At 24.8% G+C, this 14,987-nt stretch overlaps 4 protein-coding genes across 4 annotated transcripts; 2 read left to right on the top strand and 2 right to left on the bottom strand.

Moving 5' to 3' along the window:
• Nucleotides 1-1,525: 1,525 nt before the first annotated feature.
• OCT59_028313 (uncharacterized protein) lies at nucleotides 1,526-4,406 on the top strand. The gene is made up of 5 exons (XM_025320530.2): nucleotides 1,526-2,012; nucleotides 2,093-2,234; nucleotides 2,323-3,255; nucleotides 3,340-3,786; nucleotides 3,876-4,406. The coding sequence occupies exons 1-5, from the start codon at nucleotides 1,614-1,616 to the stop codon at nucleotides 4,058-4,060; spliced, it is 2,106 nt and encodes a 701-aa protein (XP_025171121.1). The 5' UTR covers nucleotides 1,526-1,613; the 3' UTR covers nucleotides 4,061-4,406.
• A 1,024-nt stretch (nucleotides 4,407-5,430) lies between these two features.
• Nucleotides 5,431-7,187, bottom strand: OCT59_028312 (uncharacterized protein; the record flags this gene model as incomplete). Its single annotated transcript, XM_025332502.2, has 3 exons — nucleotides 5,431-6,048; nucleotides 6,403-6,931; nucleotides 7,051-7,187. 3 exons carry the CDS (start codon nucleotides 7,185-7,187, stop codon nucleotides 5,431-5,433), a joined length of 1,284 nt encoding a protein of 427 aa, XP_025171120.1.
• Nucleotides 7,188-8,837: 1,650 nt separating this feature from the next.
• Nucleotides 8,838-10,104, top strand: OCT59_028311 (uncharacterized protein; the record flags this gene model as incomplete). The annotated part of the gene is made up of 1 exon (XM_066147203.1): nucleotides 8,838-10,104. The coding sequence occupies exon 1, from the start codon at nucleotides 9,136-9,138 to the stop codon at nucleotides 10,102-10,104; it is 969 nt and encodes a 322-aa protein (XP_065993936.1). The 5' UTR covers nucleotides 8,838-9,135.
• Nucleotides 10,105-12,814: 2,710 nt separating this feature from the next.
• OCT59_028310 (uncharacterized protein) lies at nucleotides 12,815-14,297 on the bottom strand (the record flags this gene model as incomplete). The annotated part of the gene is made up of 3 exons (XM_066147202.1): nucleotides 12,815-13,766; nucleotides 13,894-14,080; nucleotides 14,157-14,297. 3 exons carry the CDS (start codon nucleotides 14,295-14,297, stop codon nucleotides 12,997-12,999), a joined length of 1,098 nt encoding a protein of 365 aa, XP_065993935.1. The 3' UTR covers nucleotides 12,815-12,996.
• Nucleotides 14,298-14,987: the final 690 nt, after the last annotated feature.

Genomic DNA, 14,987 nt, shown 5'->3' with positions numbered 1-14,987 from the left:
ATCATCTGATTATCAATTTTTTTTTAAAAAAAAAATTTGTACGTATCACGATTGTGTTACACCGGGAATGCTACGAGCAGAAGATCAGAAGGTTCGGTTTTTAAACCCGAATTAATTAGACATTGAAAAGACAAAGACTTATTAGACTTATTTAAGATCTACTTGTCACACCAATGCAATATTAACATAATTTGTTAAAATTAATATTGTGTTTAATTAAGAAGGTGTGATCGTTAATGCAGTGATAAATTTTTTAAGTTAAAATTACTTTATTAAGGTTGATATTTTTATTTTATTTTTTTTTTCCATTCACACTATGAACTTGATCATAATTTTATAAATAAAATTTCCTATTTCAAATGATGGAAAATTTATCGGTTTACAATTGAAATCAGGTTCTACTTTGTTAGTTAAAATGGAAAATCTCGCCAAGACTTAATTCCTCGGACCGATTGAAACCGTAATTGTTTTTCTTTTAGAAAGTTATACGATTCAAATATATCCCGATCCAATCAACATTTCGAATTTGGGTTTATACAAATTCAAATATTCAAAATAAAAAAAAATAAAAAATTTTTCCTTAATAATCTCATCTCTCAAGAAACATTAGCGAAAAAAAAAACAATTAATAATAATAATAAATACGTCATGGATTCATTATGTAATTGTCGGATTTCTTGGCAGTCTACTTGACTGCTAATTAGTATACCCGGTCTCCAAAGTTGTCTAAAGTCTAAACTTTATTATTTACCATTATGACAATGATATACTAGACTTTTTTTGGAAGGGACCATTATATGTGTCAAATCTTATTTTCATGAAATATTATTTAAATATTTCAAAAGATTTCATAAGGATAAAGGAATGATGGGAGGGGTTTATTAAATTTAAATATTTTTTAAATATAACATATGAAAACGAAAGAAAAAAAAAAGATTTTTTTTTTATTATAAATCATTATCAAAATATCGGAATATCGGTATAAAATTTTATCAAATGAAACTAAACTAAAAAATTTTTAAGTTTTTTATATATATATATACAGTATATCTATGCGGAAAATCATGGTTACCAGTTTATTTCGTTTATTTCGGTTATTTCTTTTAAAATCCCCATATTTATATTAAACCCTTTTTCGAGAATTCTTTTTTTCTTTTTTAAATTAACGAATGAACTTATTAAAGAAAAATCCGCGGAAGAATTCAATGAAAAGACATTTTCGTGTAACAAAAATGAATATTTTTATCTATATTTCGGTATTTCCACGGAAAAGTCTTTTAAAGTAGAATTTACCAAGTTTGGTCTTTATGTTAAAAAATGGTAAGATATGGTTACTAATAATAGATACAAAAAAAAAGGGACGATTGGTGATCTACCCTAATTAATATTAAAAGGTGCATATAGATAAGTGCATATTGTACTCTTTAAATAGATTATGTTCGTCTAAAGTAAATAATAATATAAACAAATGTTTTTGGTTAAAAAAAAAAAAATTATATATAATCCAATTAATGTAAAAAAAAAGGGTTTTATTTTTTTCTTCAACCTTTTGTTTTTTTAAAAAAAAATTTTATTATTATTTTATTATTATTAATTTTTTTTGTTAATAGAGGATGATTGAATTTAAATTTAAATATTTGATTCTATCATGTATTCTTTTACATTATTTCATCGATATTTCTATTCAACAATCAGCATATGATGATGGTACTAGTGGATTAGACGAACCTCCTCCAATATGGACATGTAATGGAACAGATTTAACAGTTCGTTCATACGATGGTACCTGTAATAATATTTTACATAATAATTGGGGAGCACCAAATCGTGTATACGATCGTGGATTCTTCCCTGCATATTATCAAGATAATTTCTCTGGCGCTCCAAAATTAACTATTGATTGTAGACAACTAAGTAATGTGTTAGGTGATAATGGTTTACCTCCAACATTTACTGGTAATCCATTAGGTGATGATGTTCTTAGCACTACAAGAAAGAATATATTTGAAATTGTAAGTTAATTTCTTATTACCCTTTTTTTTAAAAAAAAAAACTTGAAAATTAACCTGAAATTAATTTGAAAATCATATAGTTCTTTGGACAATTAATTAATCATGACCTTGAAGATGCTGCTCTTCAAAGTTCAACACCTGGAATTTCTATTGCTGATGTAACCAATGATATTGTATATAATACTCAACCTGGTAATATATGGAATCCTAATGCAACTCAATGTAAGTAAAAAAAAAAAATTTTTTTTTTATGGCGCAGTATAATGTAAATTACGCAAATTGTAATAACAATCAATTTATTTTCTTCTAGATATGACAGCAACTCTTTCACTTGGAAGAGTATTAAATTCAACACTTTATCCTGCAAATAAGGCAAATTCATATCTTGATCTTTCTGCAGTTTACGGAAATAATCCTGATGATGGTGATGGTTTACGTGATAAGAAAGATGGAACATTGACTTTATCAAAATTTGTAGCAAATGGTGGTGTATATAATGCAAAAATATTAAATATTACCGTAGAAAATGTTGCTCCAAGTCCACAAGATACAAATGTATTCCCAAGTTTAAATGCTCCTCCAATTCCTGTTGAACAAGCAATGGTTAGTGGTGATTCTAGAGCTTCCGAAAATGTTCAATTGGCCATTATGCATACTATTTGGATAAGAGAACATAATTTTCAAGCAAAACAAGTTGTTGCAAAAAATCCGAAATTAGTTGGAAATGATGAAGCAATTTATCAACAAGCACGTAGAATGACAATTGCAGAATATCAACATATCGTATATGAAGAATTTTTACCAGCTGCACTTGGATTTAAAATGCCTCCTTATGGTGGTTACGATCAAAATATTTATGTTGATACTTCAGTTGTATTCGCCGCTGCTGCTTTCCGTTATGGTCACTCTCAAGTTCGTCCTTATAATATTGTTGACGGATGTACAGAAGAACTTATTCCTTTACATCCAGATTATCAAACTGCAGATTCTCATCCAAATAGATTCTTTTATATCGGTAGATCTATTTCTGTTGACCCACCACCAAATTCTCCGTTAACTCATGATCAACTTGATTATACTCCCGCTCGTATGATTGCTTTAGCTGGTGGAACTTCAAATGGTGTTGATAATATTGTTGTTAGTATGTTGAGAGAATTAGCCGCCGAATTTGATTTATTAATTACAACTCCTATAAGACATATGCCTGCTCTTATTGATTTATTCGCCGTAGACATTGCAAGAGGTAATAAAATAAAATTTTCAGATTTTTTTTTAAAAAAAAAAATTGTACGTGTTATTAAAATCAACTTTTTTTTAAATTAATTAGGTCGATTGTCTGGACTTCAACCTTATAATCAATATCGAGCAGTTTATCATCCAGCAGGAGATTTATACAGTAATCCAGTATGTGATATAAATGCAGCAGAAGATTCCATAGAATGTTTCTCATTAATAACCAGTAACTTAACGGTAGCAACAAATCTTAAAAGCTTTTATACAAAAGTTAATCTTATCGATGCTATAATTGGAATGTTTGCAGAAGATAAACAATCACCAACAGCTCCACTTCCACCAACAATTGCAAATATAATTAAAGAAGAATTTGAAAAGAAACGTTACGGTGATAGATTTTGGTATGAAGGAGATACTTTTACCGCAGAAGAAAAAGCTTTAATTAAAACTGTAACCATGAAAACAATTATTGAAAGAAATACAAATGTTATTAATGTACAAGCTAATGCTTTCAAAAATCCTGGTGTAAATGATCCAATGCGTAAGTAAAAATTATTTATTTATAGAAATTTTTATTTTATTTTATTTAAAAAAAAATATTAAAATTTTTTTTTTTTTTTTCGTTTATAGCCGTTGTAGGAAAATGTCCAAAAGGACCCGCCAAGGGCGCGAAAGCAAAAGGAACAGCCACTGATGATGGAGTACCAGCTAAAGCGGCAGCACCAGCACCAGCCAAAGGAGCACCTGCCAAAGGAGCACCTGCCAAAGCCAAAGCAGCACCTGCCAAAGCAGCACCAAAAGCTAAGGGAGCATAAATAATATTAATTTTGTAAATCTATAATGGCATAAAAAAAAAGGGTGTCAGTTATTTAGTTATAAAATAACAGATGAAATATGTATATATATCTTTTTAAATTGTATTTCTTTTCGAAATTTTTTCTTTTTTCTTTCTTTTTTTTCCTGGCGAATTTGGAGTTTTTTTTTTAATAATTAACTTATTATACATAGATTAATTCATATATATATAAATATATAAAAAGTATCGAAAAAACATTATAACAGATAATAATATTTTTTATATAGTCTGTGATTTATTTAAATGATGTTTTATATTGAACACGTCAATTTAATTAATAAAGTTTAAAATTAAATGATAGTCACATACAGTAGTGTATTTTTTTATTTTTTTATTTTTTATTTTTGTTTTTTGCGTCGTATTTTGCGTCGAATTTTACGTCGAATTTTACGTCAAAAAAAAAAAGTTTTTGACATTAAGTTTGGATTTGTCATTATCCGAAAAAAAACATTTATTTCATTTTGTTACAAAAAATTATCATAATGATGAATATGACATTTAAAAAAGTGTTTTTGACATTAAAGTTTGGATTTGTCCTTTATCTGAAAAAAAAAAACATTTGAATATGAAGTTTTCGACATTAAGTTTGGATTTGTCATTAACTATGGTGAATATGACATATTCATATGAAATAATCAAATAATCGATAATTAAAACAAATTTCTATAATCATAAAAAATTTTTCTATGACAAATTTTACGTGTGGTGGCGTCAACGAAACGAATCGCAGTTAACATATGATTACACTTTATGAAAAGCTTATCAAAAATACAAACATTTTTTTTTTTTTTTGTACACTGTATTGTGTATTGTAGGGTTGTTAGACTTGTGTAGGGTTTGTACGCAGATTATCTTTTTTTTTTATCATCTTTTTCTCATTTTTTTCATTGTAATAATAATGAAACGGGTTTATTGATACTCCGACCTACCCCCCCCTTTTTTTTATCATTGTAATGTTTTTTTTAAGTTCAATTTTAATATGACGGTATTGATATATATAGTATTCTCATTGCTTGTATGAGTTGCAGCTTGTTTCAGATTTTTTTTTGGATAATTTTGTTTCCTTTTACCGAACTTTCGGCCATTATAAAAATGATAGCGTAAAATGATTGCATAAAAATGATTGCATAAAAATGATTGCATAAAAATGATTGCATAAAAATGATTGGATTATAAATTTATAAACTTAAAAATAAATCAAAAGTATCCAAAAATAAATATAATTGATTCAAAAATTTTATTAATAATAAATATTTTATTATTATAATAATATTTTATTCATCCCAATTGTTACTATATTTATTATTATTGTTACTATATTTATTATTATTAAGTTAAAATCGAATCTAAAATATTATCATCACTATCATCTAATAAATCCTTATTATTATTATTATTATTATTATTATTATCATTTAAAATAGTATCTGAAGTTAAAGAAATCATACTTTTAATTTTTTCTACATAATCTTTAACAACATTTAAAGCTTCAACCCCTTTAATTTTTTCTTTAATAATTTCTTGTTGATAAATTGGTAAATTTTCAAATTTTTCTTTTAATTCATCATCTTTATAAAGATCAATTAAAGCATCTTCAAATAATAATAAAGTAACTTGATTAATCCTTTCATTTAATTTATTTTCAATATTCTCTTCTTGATTTTGTTTTATAATAGGACCAAATTTTGATACTACACTACAAACTCTATTTTCATTAATAAATGTTAAAAATTCATCATACATTTCATTCATTGGTTGAATTGATTTTTTTCTTGATTCTTCTTTATATTCGCGTTTTTTAGTTCGAACGCGTTCTACGAAATCTGTAGTTTTAATCTTTAAAATTACGCGTCTATCCTTATCTTTCGCACGAATTGTTAATACCGGTTTTATGATTACGCCTTCAGCTCTATTTTGGAATGGCAATGGCGGTAATCCCATTAAGTCCTATTATGGTAGTCGGATAAATTAAATAATTGGAAATAGGATAAAATTGGATAAATAGGATAATTGGATAAATAGGGTAAGTAGGATAAATAGGATTAAATGGGGTAAGTAGGATAAATAATAGGATTAAATAGGATAAATAGGGTAAGTAGATTAAAATTGGATTAAATAGAATTAAGCAGGATAAGATTAAGTAGGATTAAATAGGATAATAGAATTATTAGGATTAAATAGGATAGGATAAATAGAATAACGTTTAGAGTAAAAGTAAAAAAAAATAAATTAATTAAACTCTTTTTTCTTTATATGAAAATTGAAATAACATAACATTAATAATAAAAAATTTATAATTACCGGAATTGTAGTAATAAAATCAGGATTATAATTAAAAGCATCATTAAAAGAACCTCTAAATAAAGGTTTAAGATATGGTAATTCAGATTCTTTAAATAAATCAATCATAATATCATAATTTAAAAAATCTTTTCCATCATAAATATCAAAAGCCAAGAAATCATTTTGTGGACAATAATCTATACCAAATTGACACATTATAGCATTTTTTATAGGTTTTACATCAGGATGAGAATATCTACCACCAAATAATTCACCAAATATTATAATAACTTTTTCATCATCATCATTTAAATTATCATCATCATTATTATTTGATTTTGATTTTGATTTTGATTTAATTAAATTTTTTGTTAACATTATATCCCATAATTTTATAATATTTTTATAATATCTTTCTTTAACATTTTGAAATCCATAATATTCAGTTGAATCTGTTAAAAGTCCTAATCTACTAGCACATTTGATTTCTTTACCATTGGTAATAAAAGAGAAATTACTACCATGAACTTTTTCTGTTACGACCCACCTTTAAAAAATTTTTTTAAAAAAAAGAATGGATTAATAAAAAAAAGTTACAGTGTTACAATGTTATAGAGTTAATACGTGTTATACAATAATTCTTGTGATGTATAAGTATATACTTACTCGCATTTGTCTAAAAGATTTTCTTTTTTAAATATTTCTACCCTTTTAGAATTTGAAGTGGTTTCGATTGCATGATATTTAACATGTTTGTTAATATTCCACCATTCATTTGATGTTGATGAATCAATTGTAGTCATCTTTTAATGATTGAATGATTTATTGAATGATTTTGTTCGTAGTTAGAACGAAATCTCTCCCTAGTCTCTCCTCGACTTTATATAATTATTTTAACATTGCTGCGAATTGCTGCGAATTGCTGCGTGTGGCAAAGTAAAAATAAAATACGGAGTAAAATCACCGGAAATGTAAACTAACTATATTAAGTATTCCATTTATTTAGCCAGGAATATCAATAAAATGTTAATTAGAGTTAGTCACTTTTTCTAAAAAAGGAAATATTGTATCACATTGTAATGATTTCTCTTCGGGCTTATACCCTTGTGTTACGCTACGGTCAATCACGAAAAGTATTAAGTTACTTTGAAACAAGTTTAAAAGAAGACAAACAAAGAAAAAATACCTTTTTTCTTAAAAGAATTGAATGAAAAGGTTTTAAAGTTTTTAATTCATTATAATTTTTCTAATTTAATATTAGACCAATCTTTTTTATTACGACCCAACGGGAAAAACAACAAATAAATCTTTGACAATACGTAACGAATAATTCTAAAAAACTTTTTTTTTTTTGAAACTAATTACGAAAAAACTACGTATTTTAAAAAAAAATATTAACTATTATCCAAGTCGGGCAAAAAAAAAATAGTGTTAAATGTGTTAAATGTATAGTTGTTATAGTTGTTAAATGTATTGTGTTAAGATATACATATATATATATATATATATATTGTATATATACATATATACATATACGTATATTTATTTTCCGCCAAGTCGCCAATAAGTTGCCAATATGGCCTGATTTCATCACATTTTCAATTAAAAAAAGGAAACTTCCTTATAAATTACAAAATATTGCATATATATTTTGCATATATTTAAATTAAATACTACACACGTTGAAATACACAAATTCACCTTGTGATCTTTTATGAAATAAAGGGTTTTATTATTTATTGATCACATTAATCACATCCCTCGTGATCCATGAATATAATAACCTTCTAGCACGTACTTCCTTGTATTACACTCGTTTAATCCAATTAAAGTTAATGTTTATTACTTATTAGTGAAACATCCTACCAAAATTGCCTTTTAAACGTTTAAAAATTCGTTAAATAAACTTGAATTAAAATAAAAAAATAAAATAATTATAGTTCGACCAACCGTCAATCCTTTTTTTTTTCTCTTTCATATAATAATAAATAATAATAATAATAATAATAATGTATATATATGTGTGTGTTCTATTTCGGGGTTTTGCTTTTTTGTAAAAATAAAAAAAAAAAATCAATTTTTTTTTTTACTCATTTCTTTTCCTTTTTTTTATTTCATATAACCGAGATAATCTATAAATAATATTAACAAAATAATTATCTATCATTCTCCCCAAGTTCGGAAAATATTCATAGAGTTCATAGTATATTTAATAGTTAGTACACATAGTACACTTTTTTTTTTTTTTTTCAATAGTACAATATTATTTTTTTTTCTCCGATACAAATTATTTAATCAGAATCATTCACAAACACTCTTACAACTCCTAATAACTAACACAAAACTCTCATAAAACCCATTTTCGAAAATCGAAAAAAAGATTAAAACTTTCTTTTTAAAACCTTTTTCATTGTCCCTTTTTTAAAAAAAAAAAATTTTTTTTTTTTTTTTGTTTATATTTATTATTATTTATTATTATTTTATCATTTTCCTTTTTATATATTTATTATATACTTTCCTTTTTTTCTTTTGAATACGTTTCTATTAAACATTAAATTAATTAAAATTAAAAATCAATAACCATATATATTAATATATAATATATATATGCTTTCATAATTTTCAAACAAATTTAAATACTAACCGATTTTTCAAACCTTTTTTTTTCATTTCATTTTATTTATTTATTCTTTTTTTTTTTTAAAAAAAAAAACCTTTTTTTTTTTAAATCCTTCTTCAATAATAACAAACATGCGTCTCTTTCCAAAACGGTTGAGTCTTCATATTCAAACAGAATCAAGAAAACTTAAAAAATCCATAAGTAAAAGATATCATGAAGTTTCATCCGATTCTGAACATGAACCTGATTCAGAAGAAGCAATTACAAGTGATGATTATGAAGAAGCTATTACACCTAGAGAATCACCATCAACAGCAAAAGTTGAATTACCTTTGGATTTCGCTGATAATTCAGGAAATTTTGTTAAAACCATGAATATTATTAAACGAGAATCCAAACGTTTAAGTACCATGATGATTAATGATGGAAATACCAACGATATTAATTCTTACCTTGATGATTCGAATAATAATAATGAAAGTTTAAGTCCAACTTTTGATCATCAACAATTTCCTTCATCAAATTCATCATTAGAATATTCAACTGAAGATTTTTATTCAGAATATTTCTCTGAAAAGAATGCAAAAGATCGAGCTATTTATTTCGCTTGTAGAATAAAAAAACAATTACCAACAATTTTTTCTGGTATACAATTAAATATATCAAAAGAATGTCCTGAATCAATTCCTGAAATATCTCCTTTTGATATAACGAAAATGGTTGCGGATCGTTTATTTACTTTAACTTATATAAATGAAATGATGCCTTCATTTTCTCGTGAACGTACAAAAATTTTAGAAAAACTTGATATGAAATTATCAAAACAAGGAGATTCTAAATTATCTCAAAAAATTGGTGGACGAGAAGCTTTTTTTGCTTTTCGGTATACTTTGGATCATTATTTTAAACATAATATTTTACCTTCACAAAAAACATTAATGGTTGAAAGAGCAAGAAAGATTATACAACAATGTATTGAAAGTGAAGAAAAATTAAGTGATAGAGAACGTGAATGTATGTATTGTTTTCATCGTTTGATGAGTGGAATGAATTGGGATAATGATGATATGGATCCAAGTGTATGTGGTTTAAATGATTAAACGTAAACGTAATTTATTATTATTTATAAAGTATATATAAAGTTTATATAAAGTGTGTTGATAGTTTATTTTTTACTGTTTTATTTTTAGTGTTTAGTATTTTTTGTAGATAGTTAAATCATTTTCTTTCTTTTTTTAATAAATAATTATATAAAGTTTTTTACTTCAAATCACCGGGGGTGAGTATCACCGTTAGCCAGAATTATCAAATTTTACTGGCATTCTATTTTTTTAATGCTGGTCGATCATCATAATTTCAGTCATCGGTGATCATCACCCCCGGTGATAGTTAGAAAAATTCTTATATAAATATATAATTTGAATAATATATATATTGAACTTTTTCTTTTTTTTTCCTTTTCTTTTTCCTCCTCCCCTTCTTTTTTTCTTCTTTTTTCTTCTTCTTCTTCTTTTTCTCTTCTTTTAGATCTAAAAAAAAATTTTTTTTTTGATAAAAATCATAAATTCATGTATTATGACGACTTATTGACTATTTTGGTAATCAATAATATATAATTGTTCAAAAATCATCGGGACTATAAACCGAAAATAGAAAGAAAGAAAGTGTATCAAAACCAAAATTATTTAAAAAAATTTCATTTATGAATAAAATTGAAAAAAATAACTTATTTTCTCGGAAGATGATTATCATTAAAATTATTAATGTAATTTACCAAATTAAGGAGTGATTTGTAAAAACAACCTTTTTTATTATTACAATGAGAAGGAAAATTATTATTACCTAAATCAAATAATTCATTAACACAATGAAATTTTTTTTTTTTCTACGCAAAATAAATAAAATAAATAAAATAATTATACCGTATTGCCGAGACCTTACCTTAAAGTAAAGTGAGGTAACTGACCATGTGGAAATGGTAGTTACTTTCATTACATAAGCTTAAAAAAAAAAAAAAGTTTGTGACGCAGCAATTTCATACAAATAACTTAACATACAATTAACTTAACATACAAATAACATACAACATTTATCATAACATTTATCATAACTGACATTTATCATAAACATTTATCATAAACATTTATTATAACATTTATTATTATCATATCCTATATCAAGTTAGTAAACTTGAAAAAACGGGTAAAAAAATACTGATTTTAGGAATTTCATGTTTAGCCAAAATTGGTTAATAATGTATGTATAACATCGATGTATCGATTGATGTATGTATAAACAACCAAGATTTTTTCAGAACTACAAATTTCAAACGATCAACATTTCAAAGCAATGACTAAAAGAATACCGAAACAAGAAAAATCCCGACAACGTGTAATTGATTAACATATTGTGGCTTTTTCTTTTCTTTTCTTTTTTTTTTATCACTTTTTATCACTTTTTATCACTTTTACCTTTTTTATTATTTTAATGAGAGGAGGGACTTCAAATATCATTGACAATGAAAAAGTATGCTATCTGACTATGAAATTACTTGAATGAAAATATTCCAAACCAATCATGATCTATAAACTCTGATTCAACACGAAATAGGTGAAATATTCTCCCCTAGAATATGTTAAAAGGGGAAATTTACGTAATAATCATGTATGTTGTTGGTCTGTTTGGTCTTTGAAATATAGTTATACTCTTTTCAACTATTGGTTAAAATTATTGGCTGTAAAAAAAATGTAATGTCGATTATAAGGGGAGTGATTACTCAGTGATTACTCATTACGTAATGTATCCTTATTATAAATACTCTTTTTGGTTATTGGCTAAAAAATAATGATTGTAAATTTCCCCAGTTTTTTTACATTTTTCGATTTTGTAATTTTTTTGGCGTGAATCTATTTAGATAGAAACATAAACAAAAACTTTATTTATTTTTTATAGAAAAAAGTATTATTTTAAATGATGTCCAAATTTGGTAATAAAAACTTATCTATTATAATGAATTCTTTATAGAAAACCTTTCAATCATTTTTTAAATCATTTAGATTCATAGAAAGGAAACTACCGAAAGATTCTTGTACAGTTTATCGGAACCGTCGCCTCTTTTGGTTTTTCAAGTTAAGGTTCTTGTTTTTTTTTAAATAAAAGAGAAATGATTATCTTTACTTGAAATAATATCAATAATATCCTGAAACATATTTCACATGTAATTTATAAAACTTAAATAAATGAGAATATATTTAGTTTATCAAATAGTTATATAATTTGGTCGTTTCATTTGTCTTACAAGATGTTATATCTCAAAAGAATTTTCCCCCAAAAAAAGTGTTCAAAATAAACAAAAACTTATTTTTAATCTTTTTTAAGCCACTTTTATTGGTTTAAAACAGCCTGTATTGAAAAATTCAAATTTTGAAGTATCGATGCCTTTTTTTTCTATTAAAAACACTATATTAAGAAACATTACATGGAAACATGAAACATTACATGGCGGAAACATTACATGGTGGGAACATTACATGAGAACATTACAGTATTACAAGGTGAAAAGACTGTCATCATTTTTGAACACAATTTTGACAGTTCAAAGTACACATTACCGCACAAACCTTACAGTTACTATATGATTATATGATTTTACCTTATTTGCATCACAACATCACAAAGGTCAAAGCACATAGATTTTTTATTTGTTTAGCAAATATTTATTATTATTACAATATCCGATATATTCGGATGATCAGGTAAATTTTCAGGTAAATATTATATAAAAAATTGAAGTACCAATTGCTTTTTGATAATATAATTATTATTTACGAAATAAGTATACGTATATATACATAATTAAAATAGTAAATACCTTATAATAAAATATATTAGAATATTATTAGAATATTATTATAATATAAAACCTAATTAAAACATAATATAAAAGCTAGTTCTTAATTATTAAACCTAGTCCTTAATTTTTAAAATCTTAATTAATTAATAAAATCAAATGATTCTTCAGGATATAATCTTAAAAAAATTTCCGTATTTAACTTAAGAAAATTCGGATTATCCGAATAATTTGCTAATATATCTTTATAACCTTTTGAATTTCTAACATATTGAATATTTTCTACTATAAATCTTATAATATGTTCTTTTAAATCTGTCCATTTCCAAGCATATTTAAATAACATTTCTGCTGCATTGTTTATATTTAATCTATCAAAGATATGATATTTTACTACTCTTTTCAAATCATCTAAAAGATATTTATCAGATAATCTAAATAAATTCCATAAATTATTAAAATATTTAATAAAACTTTCTTTCTCATTAATAACAAGTTCTTCAGTATAAAAAAATAATATCATTGAAAGTACAGTATCATAATTAAAATCTGTAATTTCAATCACATATTTAATATTTGATTCTTTATCTTCTTCTTCTTGATCTTTTGTTTCTTTCCAATTACCATTAAACATCAATTTAAAATGATCCGATTTTAATATAAGAATTGAACTTTTTACGTATAACCTTTTACCTTGAATTATAAACATGACATCCGCTTGATTTTGATTAGGATTTTTTAATTCATTAATTAAATCAGAAATCAAATTCTTTGGAACATTTTTTGATCGAATAGATCTTTCAATATTTGTTGCACCAAGGTGAAAAGGATATAACTTTACACCAAAAATCATGTTATCAACTAAGGTTTTTCTTGGAGCTTTCATACTATAACCTCTATAACCTCTACCATCTAAGAGAAAATAAATTAGATTAGATATACTGTATAATATTTGTGCGACTGGACTGACTATACCCAGTATATAAAACACGAAAACACGTACAGACGGTACAGTAATAAAAGTGTAATCAATATTTACCTTCAATGATTTTAATATTTTTTGCGCCAAATCTAAGAATTTCATTACTATAAAGAGATTTTGTATACATAACAATGGAAGAAATATCGTAACAAAATAAGATATTTTCGTTATTTTCGTTACTATCGTTACTTCCAGATTTTGCAAGCAAATTCAAAACGAAAACGTTTTTATCATTATCATCATACTGTATTTAGAAATAATTATTAAAAAATTTAATAAGATTTTAAATATTATAATGGGACTTTCTTTTTTTAACTTACCGGGTGAAAAGTTAAATGCCATTCTATCGATGTTAAATAAGGTGGAAAATTAACAGGTTGCTTGATATGTAAAACATTATTCAAAGCAAAACCAAAAGAATGAAGGTTTTGATGATTTTGAAAATGATTTTGAAAATTCATTTTTTATGAAGTAGCTGGTGATTTTTTATGAAGTAGCTGGTGAATTTTTATGAAGTAGTTGGTGAATTTTTATGAAATAGCTGGTGATTTTTTATGAAGTAGCTGGTGAATTTTTATGAAGTAGTTGGTGAATTTTTATGAAATAGCTGGTGAAACGAGAGAGAGAGCAAGTAATTATATTAAAAAGAATGTGTAATTATATTAAAGAGAGAGAAGTAAAGAACGTAAAGATATAAAGAATATGTATATATGAGAAGATTTTTTAAAAAGATTTTCCTAATAATTTTTTATAAAATAGCTGGTGAAAAGAGAGAGAGAAAAGTAATTATATTAAAAAAGAACGTAAAAGTACAGTATTAGAACGTAAAGAACGTAAAGTGTAAAGATTAAAAGAATGTAAAGATATTATATGAGAAGATTTTTATGAGATACTTTTTTTGAAAAAGTCAAAATTTCAAAGGTATATATATACTTTTTGATTTTAGACTTTTTGTTATGATGACTATTACGAATTTTGAGTCAAATCTTCAAATAACAAAATATGAGTCAGAATCATTCAAATCATAAAGTTCAATAAATGTTCATAATTATATTTTATTAAAAATAATAATATAATGACAAAAAAAAAATAAAACCCCCCCAAATTATTAATTAGATAAAATTATTTTATGTAATAATATATATACGTAA

Source organism: Rhizophagus irregularis, chromosome 8 (assembly GCF_026210795.1).
Source record: "Rhizophagus irregularis chromosome 8, complete sequence".
In the NCBI taxonomy this organism is placed as follows: Eukaryota; Fungi; Glomeromycota; class Glomeromycetes; order Glomerales; family Glomeraceae; genus Rhizophagus; species Rhizophagus irregularis.
This window is presented reverse-complemented; position numbering and strand designations above follow the sequence as displayed.

Excerpts from the sequence above, each read along its gene's own strand:
- OCT59_028313 (XM_025320530.2), top strand. The coding sequence starts at position 1,614 with ATGATTGAATTTAAATTTAAATATTTGATTCTATCATGTATTCTTTTA. Across the intron at positions 2,013-2,092 it reads GAAAGAATATATTTGAAATT|TTCTTTGGACAATTAATTAA; the intron begins GTAAGTTAATTT and ends AAAATCATATAG. Across the intron at positions 3,787-3,875 it reads TGGTGTAAATGATCCAATGC|CCGTTGTAGGAAAATGTCCA; the intron begins GTAAGTAAAAAT and ends TTTCGTTTATAG.